Here is a 17725-nt window from a genome sequence, read left to right as displayed (position 1 = left end):
GAAATCTTTCATCTTCGTTCGTGGCTGGGATTTTCAAAGCTGCTGAAAGTGAATGGAATTTTGGCTGTAATGCCAAATTTTCCGTTCTCACCATGGAAGAGACCAGAGAACCCCACACTATATTTCCATGCTTTACCTCTGGCTAAAGCTGTAAGTGTTCCATGACTCACTCCCCCGGGAATCACTTGGCAATGCAAATTAAATGCAAAGGTGGTGGGGAACCAGGCCACCAGCCTCTGTTTTCTCTGCCTTGTGTCCAGCACATACGCAAAATCTCAGCACAAATCCGAGGAAAATCTGTCCCAAACCATAAAATGACAGTAAGTATTACTGCAACTATAAATGCTGGCTGAGGAAATGAAATGGGAAAAATAAGCAGGTACCCAACTGGCATTGAATCTTAAATTCAGGGTTTTGAAAGGCATTTCAATAATTGGCTAATATGTTTAATTCATTTTCTAACAAAAGAACATGCCTTGTTAATTAGCTCCTGCTTTGACATGCATTATCAAGCAGCCGTCATTTGGCTTAATGGTGTGTTGTAATTCTAGAGGAACCCACAACACCCAGTGCCAGTGCCAGACAAGAAAATAAACCAGATTAATGCATATGTATGACTGATCTACATGATATATCAATGTCACTTCTCAGAAAATCTCAAAAGCTCATGTTGGTCTGAGTTCAGAGTTGGCACATTTCTAACAATTCCTTTTTTTATCCGGAAGAGTGAATGTTGTTCCCTTGTTTTGCCCGTGACTTGAGTGCAAAAAACTGGACTTTGATCTACAAGGTTCTTGCCTCGCTCTTGACTATCAAATTCAGATCCAGTCTCTGTACAGCTTGATCCTAATTTCTCACAATTATATTCCAAAAATAGCAATAGCTTGCTGAAAATTAGAAAGTACAGAATATGTCGCTAAGTATAATTCTTAATTAATAAGACTGTTATCCTACGTCTAACATTTCACCATTGTAAGGACTCAGTTCCAAACTGGTAAATTTCAGGGAGGTGCAATTTTGTCAATGAATAATGATGCTACAGGTGACACCTTCTGAAGTCTGATATCTCAAGGGCATAGCCATTTTAACTGACACATTTGTTGTGTAGAACAGCAGGGGAATCGCTTCAAGCTATAACAGAACAGTGGAGAGAGATAAGACCCATTCTAAAAGGTGATGAGAAGTGTCAGAGACATCTGAGTAATGGCCTGAAGGCAAAAATACGAGCAAGAGGAAACATGACGGGAAAATCTGGAAACAAAATAGAATACTGACGAAGAAGTAATATCGACTTTACAAAGATAGAACAGAGTATTAGGGGTTAAAATAAGACATCAAAAAAACTGAAGACAAAAGTCTCAAATATCCTCTGGGACCTTTGAGGCCATAAGTGGGTCACATTGAAAGATGTGTGGGTTAGGTTGATTGGCCTTGCTAAATTGGCCTTAGTGTCAGGGGGATGAGTAGGGTAAGTACATGGGGTTATGGGATGGGCCTGGGTGGGATTGTTGTCAGTGCAGGCTCAATGTGCCAAATGGCTTTCTTCTGCACTGTTGGGATTCTATGATTGTCAACTCATTCTCTGAAGCAGGTGAAAATAATGAGCATTTTTTTGATTTGATTTGATTTGATTTATTATTGTCACATGTATTGGTATACAGTGAAAAGTATTGTTTCTTGTGCACTATACAGACAAAACATATGGTTCATAGAGAAGGAAAGGAAAGAGTGCAGAATGTAGTGTTACAGTCATAGCTAGGGTGCAGAGAAAGATCAATTTAATGCAAGGTAAGTCCACTCAAAAGTCTGATGGCAGCAGGGAAGAAGTTGTTATTGAGTCAGTTGGTACGTGTCCTCCGACTTTTGTATCTTTTTCCCGATGGAAGCAGGTGGAAGAGAGAAGGTTCAGGGTGCATGGGGTACTTGATTATACTGGCTGCTTTTCCTAGGCAGCGGGAAGTGCAGACAGAGTCAATGGACGGGAGGCTGGTTTGCGTGATGGACTAGGCTTCGTTCACGACTCTATGTAGCTTCTTGCGGTCTTGGACAGAGCAGCAGCCATACTAAGCTGTGACACAACCAGAAATAATGCTTTCTATGGTGCATCTATAAAAGTTGGTGAGAGTCGTAGCTGACATGCCAAATTTCCTTAGTGTCCTGAGAAAGTAGAGGCGTTGATGGGCTTTCTTCACTATAGTGTCAGCATGGAGGGACCAGGATAGGTTGCTGGTGATCTGGACACCTAAAAACTTCAAGCTCTCGACCATTTCTTTCGTCCCCATTGATGTAGACAGGGGCATGTTCTCCACTATGCTTCCTGAAGTTGATGACTATCTCCTTTGTTTTGTTGACATTGAAGGAGAGATCATTGTCGTTGAACCCAAAATGTCAGCCCTTTTCTCTCCTTACAGATGCTGCCAGATCTGTGGAGATTTTCCAGCATTTTCTCTTTTGGTTTCATCAGATTCTGTATCTCTTTCGCTGAACCCCCAGAAAACTAAAGCCCTCTTGCAACCAGTTCCCACAGCAAAACACATCCTTGCATCAATTCAGATCGATGGCAAGATCCTGGAAAATGTGGACCATTTTCTGGATTTTGGGAGCCCTCTCTCGATGAAGGCAGACATAGCTGATGAAATTTATTGTAGCCTCCAATGTGCCAGCTCACCCTTCAACCAACTTGAGGACAAGGATCTCAAACCTGAGGCTAACACCACAGATGTTGTCATGCCTCTAGTCCTGCCTTGAACATTGATATTATTATGGAAAGGAGAGAACAAGGAATGTTTTGCATTCCCACTCGTGTCAGACTCTTGCATTAGAGCTGGAAAGGGGTGAAGACCTGATGGTAACTGACCCTTCTCACTCCACCAAACTGACTTGTTTATCATCTTAAAAGGGACAGAAATTTCAAGGTTCATGAGTTCTGATACTTCTCAGTAGAGGCAATGACAATGGATCCTTGCATCAACTAGTAATTCTTGACTAGGAATTAAACCCAATGCATTAGAGCAGTTAAATTAACTTTTACAGTTTAACTGGGAAAATTAATTAATATTGAGTTAATCAGCTTGTAATCAATGACCAGTTTAAACTTTATTTTGTTAGTTTATTTTATTAGTGTCACAAGTAGGCTTATATTAACACTGCAATGAAGTTACTGTGAAAATCCCCCAGGCACCACACTCTGGCGCTTTTCGGGTACACTGAGGGAGAATTTAGCATGGCCAGTGCACCTAACCAGCACATCTTTTGGACTGTGGGAGGAAACTAGAGTACCCAGAGGTAGCCCATGCAGACACGGGGAGAACATGCAAACTCCGCACAGACAGTGGCCCAAGCCAGGAATCGAACCCAGGTCCCTGGTGCTGTGAGGCAGCAGTGCTAACCACTGTGCCAGTATGTCACCAGAGTCAGTTGATGCTGATATATTTGTGGTCAAGCTCCACTTACAATGAATCAACAATACCAAAGTGATAGACCATCCGAATATGAGCTCTGGTGGGCTGAAATAGTGCGTTGCAACATCACTAACATAGATATGAAATTTGGTTAGTTTGCCACTTTAACTAAGATTTTTAGGGATGCCAAAGTAAAGGACAAAAAGAAAGTTCAAAGGAATGTGTATTGAGTGTTAGCCCAAACTAAGAGACCAGAGACTGGCTTGACCTTGGGCCTTAGACCTCAAGCCTCAATAGCATGAGCTGCCAATGCTTCTCTCAATTTTTCCCAAGGTGGAATCAGGGGAGCACTCAAACCTGGTGAACTGGCTGCCACAGAAGTGTTTCTCTATCTACAAAGAAAAATTAATTTTAATTAGAGGCCACTGAAAAATCCTGACTGGAGCAGCTCTGACATCTGCCCTGTTCATCCGGAACAAATTTTACAGAAAGCTCCTTCAACAGGCATTAGGCTGCTAATTAATGAATGTAAGAGACCAAATGCATATTTCAGATAGCTTCCCATGATACTCGAGGAAATGGGCCCCATTAATTTAAAAGTTGCCTGAATGCCGCACAGATTGTGCTCCACTACCAAACTGATCTGTTGCACCTGTTTTACACCTGAGAAATGTGTGCAAATCAAACCAATTTTGACACCATTGTGTGTGTTACCATTTTCCACAACACAATCAAATCACTGAACTCCTTATGGCAACCATGAACTAAAACAGCTTGATTCTGTTTTAAAATGCTGTGTATATTACACAAGCATACATACACACTGAAGAACATACTATGAATCACATGTAAAATATGAGCTTTATAACAGGGCATATCATGATTTATATACCCATAGATGGGCAATTATTTCTTCTTAATGGGACGTAATAATGCGCAGAACAGAGTAAAATTAAACCTATATGTGTTTCCTGTTTAATACCAAACAACATGAATTCTGATAAAAGCAAATTACTGTGGATGCTGGAATCTGAAACAAAAACAGAAAATGCTGGAAAATCTCAGTAGGTCTGACAGCATCTATGGAGAGAGAAAAAGCTCTACACTCTCTATTTTCTGCCATGATTTTACAGCATTTTCTGTTTTTGAATGTTAATTCTGAACTTCAGATTCTGACCATAATTTTGAATATGTGGCATATTTCCGAACCTAAATTTAGGGGTAATTTTCACCCACTAAATTGGTTGGGTTTGTGTCAGGTGATAAGCTACAATTTGAAACATTATAAACTTGACTACAAATGCTCAATTCCGGTTTTAATATAGGCCTGTCTGGGGAGATGGGAGAAGGTAGTTGGTGCAAGCAATCAATCCAGTCTCAGGAGGTGGGTTGCTAAGATCTTTTAAGGAGGCTGAATGTTTACAGTTTTCCAGGTCTCAGGAAATCCAGTAGGTGAAAGGAGAGATCCATAAAGCCCCTTTACAGCACTGCTTGTGGGCCTTGAGGAGTATCAGCAGTGTTTTCCCACCAGATCAAAAAGCTTATTGGTGATTCCACAACCCTTGCAATCTCCACAACCCACTGACCACCATTTTGTTTTTCCTGTCCACGCTTTGCACCAAAGGCCACCTCCCCACAAACACAGCTACTATTGTCTGGGCTAAAATGTTTATCTTTATGGTGCAATAACACTGTCACCCCAATAATAATTGTATACAAAGTCCAATAGTTTTTCATGTCTATATATCATTATTGCTGTCATATTTCAACCTGCAGAAGTTTGGAGAAATGCACATAAACATAAGAAAAGTATAATACTTTTTGTTACGACTCCCTCCAAACGAACGATATTTGGGTGGTCAAATTGGCCCATGATGCTTGCTTCTCTGAGGAAATCCCTTCGTTGTCTGTCCATATAACCTCCTTTTAGGGTCTTAATAGCCACAGGAATCTCCCTTTTTCCAGGTGTCTTTAGCCGGCCACTGCAGACCTCTCCAAATTCCCCTAAAAACAGAGATCATTACAACAAGTGACTCAGGAAGTTACTGCGATAAAGAGCAAAATAATTCAGTCAAAGAAATCCAATATGGCTATTTAATTTAATGATTATATTTAAACCATGAAAATTAAAACGGAATTGTTTGAAATATTAATAGGGGGCAACACGGTGGCACAGTGGTTAGCACTGCTGCCTCACAGCACCAGGGACCCGGGTTCGATTCCCAGCTTGAGTCACTGTCTGTGCGGAGTTTGCACATTCTCCCCGTGTCTGTGTGGGTTTCCTCCCACAGTCCAAAGATATGCGGGTTTGGTGGATTGGCCATGCTAAATTGTCCCTTAGTGTCATGGAGACTAGCTAGATACATGGGGTTATGAGGGTAGGGCCTGGGTGGGATTGTGGTCAGGGCAGAATCGATGGGCCGAATGGCCTACTTCTCTACTGTAGGATTCTATGCGCAAGGTCTGGAAGGCAGGTAAAGTCTGTCTAATTAGTATGAAAGAACTGTTCCATGAGTGGTTTTGAAGCAGCCTTTAGACCTCCAAGGCCAGCCCACTAAAAGAGTTGGGGGGCGATTCTCCCTGCCCGCTGGAGACATAAGTAGAAGGCATTTAGCAGGATCTCCACTTGGGTGCCATGACCTCTGCATGTTTCTGGCTGTTGGAGTTCTGGCGTCATCAGCTCCGCCCTGGAAATTGGCATACAGCTGATTAAAATAGTTAAATTCAAATTTGAATGTCATTAGCATGCTCGGGACCGAAGTCTCTGGGCCTGCTAGCCTCTCCCCCTCCACCAGGAGTGGTTCACTACAGTGGGGTTTATAATAGCTCCCCACTAACGGGGAGCTGGTGGCCCAACTCCACTGGACTGAAGGGGGGGCCATGGAGGCCCCTGTAGAAGGCCAGGGGATGGGGGTTGCCCCCTGGGCATTGCCAGACTGGCAGTGCCAGTCTGGCCTCCTGGCACTGCCCAAGGGGCAAAATGGCACTGCCCACTGGGCATCTGTGATGCACAGATTGTGGGAGATTCATTTTGAAAATCCTGCTAAAAACAACCAGTGGGATTTACTTCAGTTTTTACACGAATTTGGCACTTAGAACTTTTTTGAGAATCCCGGCTTTGAAGTCAAAATCAGATTTGTGTAAAAGCACAAAATAAACTAGTAGGGATTGCATGGCTGGATCAAAGGATCTTGTGGGCTGATATCCGGTTGCTTAGTCCCAATGCAGAGCCTTGGCTGGTCGTGGAAAACTGAAAAAACTTACCCTATATCAATTAAAGTACATGATGGTGGAATGAGTCATCACAATGTCTTCCCTTCAGGGAGTTGAGATGAAGTCTAGCTGAAACTGATGAAATGAGCATCTCCTCTTTTATACAAGATGCATTGAGGGAGATTTAACAAGGTTCTTGATGAACATGGACCACTCACTGAATATCATACCGATTTTGAAAATTCACTACGTAAGGCAATGGAAACAGATGGCAAAATAATTGAAAAAATTACCTTTATTCTAAATGTGTTGTCCTTATGTGATGCTAGTGTACCTTTGAGAGATGTTTTTAAAAATCATGTTCTCTGCAGTTGTAAGTAAACTTTTTCAGTTTTTTATTTTGGTGTTGCCGGGCCTAGAAGTCCTTTTATTGCTACTTCAGTGGCTTAAATGAGGTTTTGTTTATTTTTACTCTGGGCCTCAGGTATTTTCTGGGATTAGCTTTATGACCCTGCACTGTTAGGAGAAAGACTTGTTGGCAGTCATGTGTTTTGGACAGTTTTTTTTCTTTCCTAGCGAATTTAAGGTTTAATTTTTCTGTTTGGCTACAGTTTTAGTTTAGAAGGGAGTGGACATCATATTGAAATCACTGTTTTTCTCTCTCTCCCTGGTATTGGAAATTCTGCTTGTCAGCTGAAAGCAAGGCTTCTTGCCTTCCTGGAGTGGAAAATCTGCTGTAGGTGATTAGCCTGCCTAGAGTCTCTCTCTCCCTAGTGGTTTGGGAAGCTCTTCTGCCTTCAAGCTGTTTGGGTGTATCCAGAGGGCTGCGAGAAGTTACAAGGCTGAGAAGTCAGGGTTTCAATTCTCCAATCAAAGGACTCAGTTCCAGTATCACCTGAGCATTAGTCTTTGCTGTGTTAAACCTGTGGAAAGGGTTTTGTCTATGGGAAGTTTTGTTTGATTGGAACATTTTAGATATATTTGTTAAAGGTTATACATTATCATGGTCGTATTGTTTTTGTTTGTAATTGATAGAAGTTATTGCCAATTTTCTTTCTATAATTGTTAATTATGTTCTTAAATAAACTTTGTTTGGTAAATGCTCCTTAGTGGGTCATTTGAATCATACCTGAAGTGAAACGCCTCATGTCACCCTAGCCAAATTCAAAGTGCAAAACTTATGATCCAGATGGACTTCATAAAACACTTTGGAGTTTCTGACCTGAATTATAACACTTACAAGGTCATTATTGGAAAATTGGAGTTTCATTCTGCAACTGCCAATGTTTTCAAATGGAGATGTTTAGTCATTCCAACAAGTGTTGAAAATGAAAAATATATTTCTCCAGCATCAACATCCTTTACCTTGACAATTCTTCAAAAATTTTCTGTCCTCAAGAAAGATTGAAACAAAATAGAATAATGAAAAGAATGGAATCAATTGCAAAAGTGCTTGACTTATCTTCAGAATTAAATGTGAATAAATATAGTAAGTAGATCCGCATTAGGGTTAAACCATGTCCTACATGTATTTTGTAATATTTCTCATGAACTGAAATGTTAGGTGTGACAGGCTGGGATATCATTGTGTGGGAAATAGTTTTTTGCGATTATAAAGTTTAAAGTTGATTTATTAGTGACAAGTAAGGCTTACATTAACACTGCAATGAAGTCACTGTGAAATTCCCCTAGTTGCCACAATCCGGCACCTGTTCGGGTCAATGCACCTAACCAGCACATCTTTCAGAATGTGGGAGGAAACCGGAGCACCTGGAGGAAACCCACACAGACACGGGGAGAACGTGCAAACTCCATACAGACAGTGACCCAAGCCGGGAGTCGAACCTGGGTCCCTGGCATTGTGAAGCAGCAGTGCTAGCCACTGTGCCATCGTGCCACCCTCACTGATCAACACAATGTTGGCAACTGTGCAGAATAAAGCCAGATGCTAGAACTGGACAAATGTCTCAATAGCAGTTTGAAACTTTACAAGACTGGTTTTCCAAAAAAACAATGGCCAGCTCAGCTGCAAATTGAAATAAATCGAGAGCTAAGATGTTTCTATGCCTCTTGTGAGTCACAGAAATGATCTGAAATGCTAACAATTGAATAATACTTTCTTGGTCATTCTCCTGCCAATAATTTGAACTTTAGTTCTGAAAGGCTGTCAATATTTGTAATATGTATTTGCTTCTTCTTTATTAGTTCACTACCCGAAGGTGGGTGCAACCCAGGGCACTATGATTTCCTCTGTGGTTTGGGCAAGGAAAGAAACCTTGAATCTACCATAGCCAGAATGAAGATCGAGCCTGTGCTGTTGACACCAATTTGAGCCATACCGACAGGCCAACCAACTAAGCTAACCAAGCTACCAAGTAGTCTGAGTTGCTGCAGCAACATACACTTTTATATGCACTGTATAGCCTGGAGCTATAGATAGTGAAGGTACTTTCCATCACATGGCTGACCAGGAATCTCTCCCGCTCTTACACCTGTATGTTGGAAGGCTAATGTTCTTAATGTTTGGCCACATTATGAATGCATTTTCCTTGGCCATCAGGTCCTGGAATGGGATTTGCACCCAGAGATTCTGGCTCAGAGGGAGGGATGCTACCCACTACACCACAAGATCTCACATGTGTTTGTTATGAAAGAAAATTGAAAATAAATATTTACAATTTGATGCCAAAACTCAAGAAATAACCCTGTTGTCTTCAGGTGGTTTTCAGAGTTGAAATGGGCATTGAATATTTTTGTTTGTGATATTAATGACATCTTAGAAAATGGTCTCCCAAGGAATCCCCCACTGACTGTATGTTGTTACAACCCATATGTTTAATCCACAAATTGAATTGTTATTTATTAACAAAGGAACATTTCCCTAAAGGAAAACTGTATTTGAACATAAGAGCATAAGAACATAAGAAATAGGACCAGGAGTAGGCCATCTAGCCCCTCAAGCCTGCCCCGCCATTCAATAAGATCATGGCTGATCTGAAGTGGATCAGTTCCACTTACCCGCCTGATCCCCATAACCCCTAATTCCCTTACCGATCAGGAATCCATCTATCCGTGATTTAAACATATTCAACGAGGTAGCCTCCACCACTTCAGTGGGCAGAGAATTCCAGAGATTCACCACCCTCTGAGAGAAGAAGTTCCTCCTCAACTCTGTCCTAAACTGACCCCCCTTTATTTTGAGGCTGTGCCCTCTAGTTCTAGTTTCCTTTCTAAGTGGAAAGAATCTCTCCATCTCTACCCTATCCAGCCCCTTCATTATCTTATAGGTCTCTATAAGATCCCCCCCTCAGCCTTCTAAATTCCAACGAATACAAACCCAATCTGCTCAGTCTCTCCTCATAATCAACACCCCTCATCTCTGGTATCAACCTGGTGAACCTTCTCTGCACTCCCTCCAAGGCCAATATATCCTTCCGCAAATAAGGGGACCAATACTGCACACAGTATTCCAGCTGCGGCTTCACCAATGCCCTGTACAGATGCAGCAAGACATCTCTGCTTTTATATTCTATCCCCCTTGCGATATAGGCCAACATCCCATTTGCCTTCTTGATCACCTGTTGCACCTGCAGACTGGGTTTTTGCGTCTCATGCACAAGGACCCCCAGGTCCCTCTGCACAGCAGCATGTTGTAATTTCTTTCCATTTAGATAATAATCCAATTTGCTATTATTTCTTCCAAAGTGAATAACCTCGCATTTGTTAACGTTATACTCCATCTGCCAGATCCTCGCCCACTCACTCAGCCTGTCCAAATCTCTCTGCAGACCTTCTACGCCCTCCACACGATTCACTTTTCCACTTATCTTTGTGTCGTCTGCAAACTTTGTTACCCTACACTCAGTCCCCTCCTCCAGATCGTCTATATAAATGGTAAATAGTTGAGGCCCCAGTACCGATCCCTGCGGCACGCCACTAGTTACCATCCGCCAACCAGAAAAGCACCCATTTATTCTGACTCTCTGCTTCCTGTCGGATAGCCAATCCCCAGTCCACGCTAACACCCTTCCCCCAACTCCGTGTGACCCAATCTTCTTCAGTAACCTTTTGTGAGGCACCTTATCAAACGCCTTTTGGAAATCCAAAAACACCGCATCCACCGGTTCCCCTCCGTCAACCGCACTAGTCACATCTTCATAAAAATCCAACAAGTTCGTCAAGCACGACTTTCCTCTCATGAATCCATGCTGCGTCTGCTTAATCGAACCATTCTTATCCAGATGGCCTGCTATTTCTTCTTTAATGATGATTAGTCAATGGAAGATTAGTCAATCTGCAGTTCATGTGTGTATTAAGCAGGTGACTGATGCATTGTATACTAGAGCAACAACACTTCTATTGTTATTACTATTCACAAACAGGAAATAGCTGGATAGAGATCTGGAGACCTGAGAATTGATGCAGGGATTACACTGCATGATTAATGCAACATGTTATCTTTATAAGCACACTAATGCATGGCTGCATGCCTGGGCATGGGTGAAAAACCATGAGGCTAGCATGAGTTCAAGCAAGCCAACACTACTTAGAGGCAGTTAGCATCTCTTAAAGAGGAGGTGGATTTGCAGCTGGTGCTTGAAGTCTTCAGAAATCAGTTTCAGTAATGGAAGCGATACAGGAATAGTACAACGTGACAGAGAGCATGTTCCCAGGTTCTTTGATACAGAATCGAATCGACCACAGTTGGCAAACAAAGATTCAAGTTCCCGGACACACCTGCATCTTCAAAAAATCATAGAATTCCTATCGTGCAGAAGGAGGCCATTTGGCCCATCGAGCCTGCACCGACAACAATCTCACCCAGGTCCTATCCCCTAACCTCTATATTTATGCTGCTAATCCCCCTGGCACTAAGGGGCAATTTAACACGACCAATCATCCTAGCCCACACATCTTTGGACTGTGGGAGGAAACTGGAGCATCTGGAGGAAACCCACGCAGACACGGGGAAAACATGCAAACACCACACAGACAGTGACCCGAGGCCGGAATTGAACCCGGGTCCTTGGCACTGTGAGGCAGCAATGCCAACTACTGTGCCACCTTCCTGTAGCTCAGTCCACAAAGAGGGTATTATTTGATAGTGATATTCTGTGTGCTGCAGAAATTTGATCTGCAATGCGGACAACACATAGAATTACCAACAGATAGGGATAAGGATGATGAGGGAAAGTACATTGGTGAAACACAGGAAGCAAGAGATTAAAAACCTGCCTGCAGGTTTTCAAAGTGCTCTGAACTACTTGTTTTTTTTTTGCTGAGTGTGTAACTGAAAATTAAGAAGGTGAAGAGGATGAGAGGATTTCCAGACACCCTGCTTTGCCTGCCCGCCATTGCGAACGCTGTATACCAACCACTGCCATACCATTAAAAATGGCCTCTTCAGTTAGTGGTGGCAATGGAAAGTGGCAGGGCCTTTCCCTGTGCTGGTTGTCATTCCTTTGTTGTATGTCAAGAGGATGGAATTGTATTAACTCGTGCCCCTTTTAAAGGTTGTAAAGATGCTTCAGGCAGTTTTGTACAGTGTGCGCGATGACAGGAAGAAGCAGCAAGTAATGACATGATGGAGAAGCAGTTGCCAGGGCAGTGGCAGCTTTAGAAGATACAAGTGCATCAAAAAGGAGGTGCAGTACTGTGCTTCTGGCTAATGTAAGATGCAGGGAAGAGAATTATTGATAGTGCGGAGGTTAAATTAGATTCACGCAGGGCTGTACACACAGTTTGCGAGTTGTGAAGGGGATTCTAACATTGGCAGCTGCAATCAGCTCATAAAGTTTCTTCCACACTGGGCACAATATCAATGACATTTTCTGCCACCCGTGTCCATAAGTAACAGGGTGACCTACCACCTTCTCACTTATTCAATCAGCTCCAATACTGTATTAAAGAATCTGGAGGCCCTAGTCAAAGACTGCAGCTGCATAATTTTAGTCATCATTGCCCTACCTGTTAAAAAGAATCTGTCCTTTAATGTGCTGCTGCTGATCGTAAAGTGTTGGCCGCCAACTTGTCAGATTTCCTATCTGACGAATCATGAGCAGCCTCTAGTGAGTGTATGTGGGTCCGGGAGCTCACCGAGTTAATGTAAATTAGATCTGACCATGGAAACGATGCACGTATCACACTGATTCTTTCAGGTGGATACAACAGCTCCCTGTCCTGCCACCTGCTTGATATGTGTGCCAAATGAAAAAATGTTCACCTTAATTACAATATTATCACACATAGGAACCAGAGAACTTCTTCACCCCCATTCGAATAAATAGTCTTAAAAAAATTCAAGAACTTTTTCCTAATCTATGCAATTGTATGCATCCTAACTTTTATCCGTGGTATATTTGTAAAATGGGAATGTTTCCACTGTGAAGAGGTCTTGTCGCTCAGTGGGTGGCATCCCTGCCTCCGAAGCAGAAGCTCCAGGTTCAGGTCCCACTCCCAGGATTTGATGGCTACGGAAAGTGCGTTCATAACACGGTCAAACAAAGTGACAGTTCCTCTTTGGACTCATCAGCTTTCAGTGTTGCAGCGTACCCACCGAGTACTGTAGCGCACTGATTCAGGGTTGGGTGAGCCAAAGGGACATGAGGCATTAATTTGTCCTGCAAAGAGAATCCCTGAGATGACTGACTAGTTGGTTTTTAATACGGGAAACCAACCCTGTGGAGGCGGTGATCTTCTTCTGGTTTACCTTTCCAGAAGAATGTACAAATATCACCTTGTTCCTCACATTGGCCTTCCCCTGCCCACCAGGGGGGTCTGACTTCCGGCAGTGATGTGAACGTCAAAACGTTTGAATTCCTGGGCAATGATAGCAGTACGCCCGCCATTCCAGTCTGTCACTGACGTTCCAGCGAGTCACTGTCGGCTTGTCCATGAGGGTCCTGACATTCCAGTTCCTGAACTTCATTGCGAGGGGTGAAAAATGTCTGTGCGTGAGTTCTTTTAATGTGGAGTGGCCGCTGCACACCAGCTACCACATGGTCTTAATGTAGCAAGGCCTTGGTCCGGTGGCAAAGGAGTCTATACAACAACTGGCGATCAGGCTCTGCTGTATGGGCCGAGGACATATAAGCACCCGTACTCCTACTGTCCTCCTTTCTCCTTCCCATCGGACCTCTCTCCCTGCGATTCATGAAGTGCAATGGCGGCTTCACAAGGGTGGCGCTGGGCTGTGGGTTTGTTTGTAAAAGTTTGATTTTGTTCAGCATGCGACAGCCCGAGACCTGCTTTCCTCCTGTGCTGCTATACACTGAATTTCCTGCTCTCCTCCCACTTTGCTCCAATGAAATCCTGCTCTGTTTCTCTGCGTTTAACAGACAAAGCTGCTTGCCGATTTACACACTGCAACTCACACACTTTTATCCTATGTTCCTGCCAATCTCCCCACTCTCTATCTATAAATACATCTCCCTGTAACTCCCTCAGAGTGGCAGTCAGTGGCGGATTGTCACCCCATCGTGACTTACCTGAGCTCACACCTGTCTCGCCCAACCTTCCTGAGTCAGGCTGGGTGAGACTGAAGAAGCAAAACAGGTCAGTGGCTCCACCAAGAAAGTACAAAAGGAGTGAGCGAAGGAGGACACATCCCCTTTTTACAGCGCTAGCTGGGGACCATCGGGGACTGTAACTTTCCACAGCAAATGAATGGGATGAGGGGATCAGCCATTGGTTGTGGCAGAGGTGGGGTCCAGACATTGGTGGGGAGGGATGGGGGAAAGTGTCTGGATACCAGTGGATTGGGTGGGGAAAGAGGGTTCCAGATATTGGTGGGGGGGGGGTTCCAGTCATTGGGGGGTCGGGGGGGGGGGGGGGGGGGGAGGTGGTTGTCATGTCGGGGTCAGGTGCAGAGGTGGCATCGGTCTGGGTGTTTAAAATAGTTCCTCTAAATTGGAGATACTTTTTTACCTTCTAACTCCTTCAGATGGCAGAATCATCCGAAGTTAGTGCTTTCAATCACTTTGTCAGGTGGTTCCATACCCAGCGCAATCATTCAGGGGAAGTTAGCGCTTCTGGACAATGGAAAGATTCCCCAGCATTTCTTTGGGGTATCTCCCCAAATCTGTTGGACTGTTGACCTGCACCTGTGATAAAGGACCCTTGACCTTCCTCGCCTGGTCAAAAGAGCCAGAGAAAGCTGGGGTAAGTGACCTGCCCCATTACGGTTGTCACCAACCCCCTGTGGGTTCCTGCTACGTTGGGAAAGTGAGTATTAAAACCAAGACCAGAACATCATCTATTAAAGCAGCTAATGGCAGAATGCCATATTAATGTGCTGAATGTTCACACAATGATTGGCACAAACTGTAATTCCTAGGTTCAAAATAAGACATTTGGTCTGATCTAAAAAAGGAATGATAGTGATAAAAAAATTGCATCTGATTCCAGATTTTATCTTAAATGGCTGGAGATAATAAATCCTGATGCAAAAGAAATTGATGGCGGTTATATGTGCTGTGCAGCTAACATATATTTGTATAGTTTATTAATTATGTTTAATTTGAAAGTATTCCAGGTTTCAATTGGATTCTGTTACAATGTCTGTATAAATTAACACATTATTTTATTAAATTAAGAAAGAATGAAGCAACTGTCAATTAATTTGCAACAACAAAGATTAATTTTGACAAGGCATAATGTTCTCAATTTATTCTCACATTTGGCGTTGGCAGTCTTTATTTCCAAAACATCACTGAGTTCCAGCTTCTGGAAAACAGATTTCGTAATGTGGTTTTGTGTAGTTTATCGGTGGCACAGTGGTTAGCACTGCTGCCTCACAGTGCCAGGGTTCGATTCTCGAATTCGATTCTGTGCAGAGCCTGTATGTTCTCTCTGTGTCTGCGTGGGTTTCCTCCGGGTGCTCCGGTTTTCTTCCACACTCTAAAAGGTTAGGTGCATTGGCCATGCTAAATTCTCCCTCAGTGTACCCGAACAGGTGCCAGAATGTGGTGACTGGGGAATTTTCACAGTAACTTCATTGCAGTACCTAGCAACTACTTGTGACACTAATAAATAAAACGTTGTACTTTGTGAACAATTAAAACAATGGTTTTTAGTGAGCTACAGTTTCAAAATTTAAATCAAATTCAATGCCTCTTTTGTAAAACTAGATTCTAAATCCACTGTTTTCTCTTTTGGACGTAGCAACATATACTAATGGATCATTAAGCAACAAAGCAAAATTCATCTTGGATTGAGAATATTTTAGAATACACACAAATCTTCTCAGCAATGAAGACCGGATTGTTTAATTCATGCCACAGTATTTTAAGACGGCAAAGGTTATAATGTCAGCACTAGGGCAGCTTTTGCTTTGCTGCCCTTTGAGCTTAATACGCATTTTCTTAGATAGCATAAGAATAGTCAGTGAGCATCAAGAATTAACGTCCAAGGCTACAGATTAGGAGATATTTGTAAAAATCAACACTAACTTAGTTCCTTCAGCGATTCGAAGAGACATGTCCCTGTCCAAGGGGGCTGGACAGCTCAGTTGGCTGGATGTCTAACATGTGGTTCAGAATAACACCAATGACTCAGGTTTGATTCCTATGCTGGCTGAGGCAGACTTTGGGACTTGCCTCCTTGCTCTGCCCCGAGTGTGGAAAGCAATGCCAAACCACCACTACCAAAAACTGCCAAAGAAAACAGCTCAGGTTGAAGCATTAGTAGATAATGAACCATTGACCTGGCTTTGGGCAGAATACACGTCTCATTCTTATACTAGAAATGTGCTGGTTCTAGCTGAGGGAAGGATAAAGATGGTTAAAACATATTGAAATGCAGGTGAGCAAAAATTGGAGACTTAAATTGTGAAATTACTTGGGGAAAATAGGGACAGTTTAAAACAAACTGATACAACAGACATTTTGAGACTTTGAAACAGCCTCAGTATTAGCACCTGATGAAGGAGCAGCGCTCCAAAAGCTTTTGATTCCAAATAAACCTGTTGGACTTTAACCTGGTGTTGTGAGACTTCTTAGTATTAGCAGGTGGCTATAACTGCCGGTGATGCATTGTAAACAGACTGTACGTGGCCAAGAATTTTACAGACACCCCTGCTGGTGGGATTCTCTGGTCCCACCGAAGCCAGTGGACTTTTGAATGGCTTGCCGATTTTTACTAGTCCTCTCGTACTGCAACGGGCCCATAAAATTCCGCCCGTGGTTACCAACAGAGACAAAATTAGAATGAACTTAATGCAGTCCGATTATATCAGAAATCATAAAATCCCTACATCTAGAAGTGACCATTCAGCCCATCAAGTCTGCACCAACACTCTGACAGAATGTCTTACCCAGGCCTTCACCCATCCCCCCCCCCCCCCATCTACATAACCCCACACACATTACAACAGCAAAGCTCAAGTGATAACTAAACATTTGTAAAACAGTGAGGTTAATTTACAGCATTAAGCCTACTGTACTCAATATTTTGTCTAATTGATGCAGAAGTTTTTAAGTTTCTTTCAATATTGTTAGGTAGCAGGCCTTCTGGGCAGGGAAGTTGACAAAGGGTTAATAAAGCAGAATGCTATCTCGAAACGGTGGAGCACTACGGAGTGTGATTAATTGCATTGCTCTTTCATAGAACTGGCACAGGTATGATGAACCAAATGGCCTCTTTCTGTGCTGTAAGATTCCATGATTCTGCTATAGAGTCCTGCACTTTCACAGCAATGGAGTACATGTGTATAAACCATTCTGTAACAAAGAAAGACTTTCATTTATATAGCACTTTCCATGAATACTGGATGTCTCAAAGCACTTTACAGCCAATTAAGTATTTTTAAAAGTGTTGGCACGGTTATTATGTAGGAAATGCTGAAGCTAATATGCAAACTTCCACAAAAGCAATGTATTAATGAGCAATGTATTAATCTGTTTCTGTTTTGTGATGTGAATTGAAAGATAAATATTGGCCAGGACATCAGGTGTAACTCTCTTTCTCTTCTTTGTATAGTGCCACAGGATCTTTTATACATGAAACACAATGTTAAGTTACAGGAAGATGGAAAGCAAAATCCAAAGGAGAGGTACAAATACAAGACGGCTGGTCAACGAACAGCAGTTTACTGAAACACCAGGGACCATAAA

The 17725-nt window shown here is 42.7% G+C and overlaps 1 protein-coding gene across 2 annotated transcripts in view; it reads right to left on the bottom strand.

The window, feature by feature from the left end:
• The window catches only part of epha6 (eph receptor A6), a 647719-nt gene that overhangs the window by 58307 nt on the left and 571687 nt on the right, over positions 1–17725 (bottom strand). For both annotated transcript variants that reach the window (XM_078232548.1, XM_078232549.1), the window contains one exon: positions 5220–5405. In XM_078232548.1, coding sequence (XP_078088674.1) covers positions 5220–5405 — 186 coding nt within the window. The remainder of the gene's footprint in view (positions 1–5219; positions 5406–17725) is intronic.

This window comes from Mustelus asterias, chromosome 17, assembly GCF_964213995.1.
Source record: "Mustelus asterias chromosome 17, sMusAst1.hap1.1, whole genome shotgun sequence".
Classification (NCBI taxonomy): Eukaryota; Metazoa; Chordata; class Chondrichthyes; order Carcharhiniformes; family Triakidae; genus Mustelus; species Mustelus asterias.
This window is presented reverse-complemented; position numbering and strand designations above follow the sequence as displayed.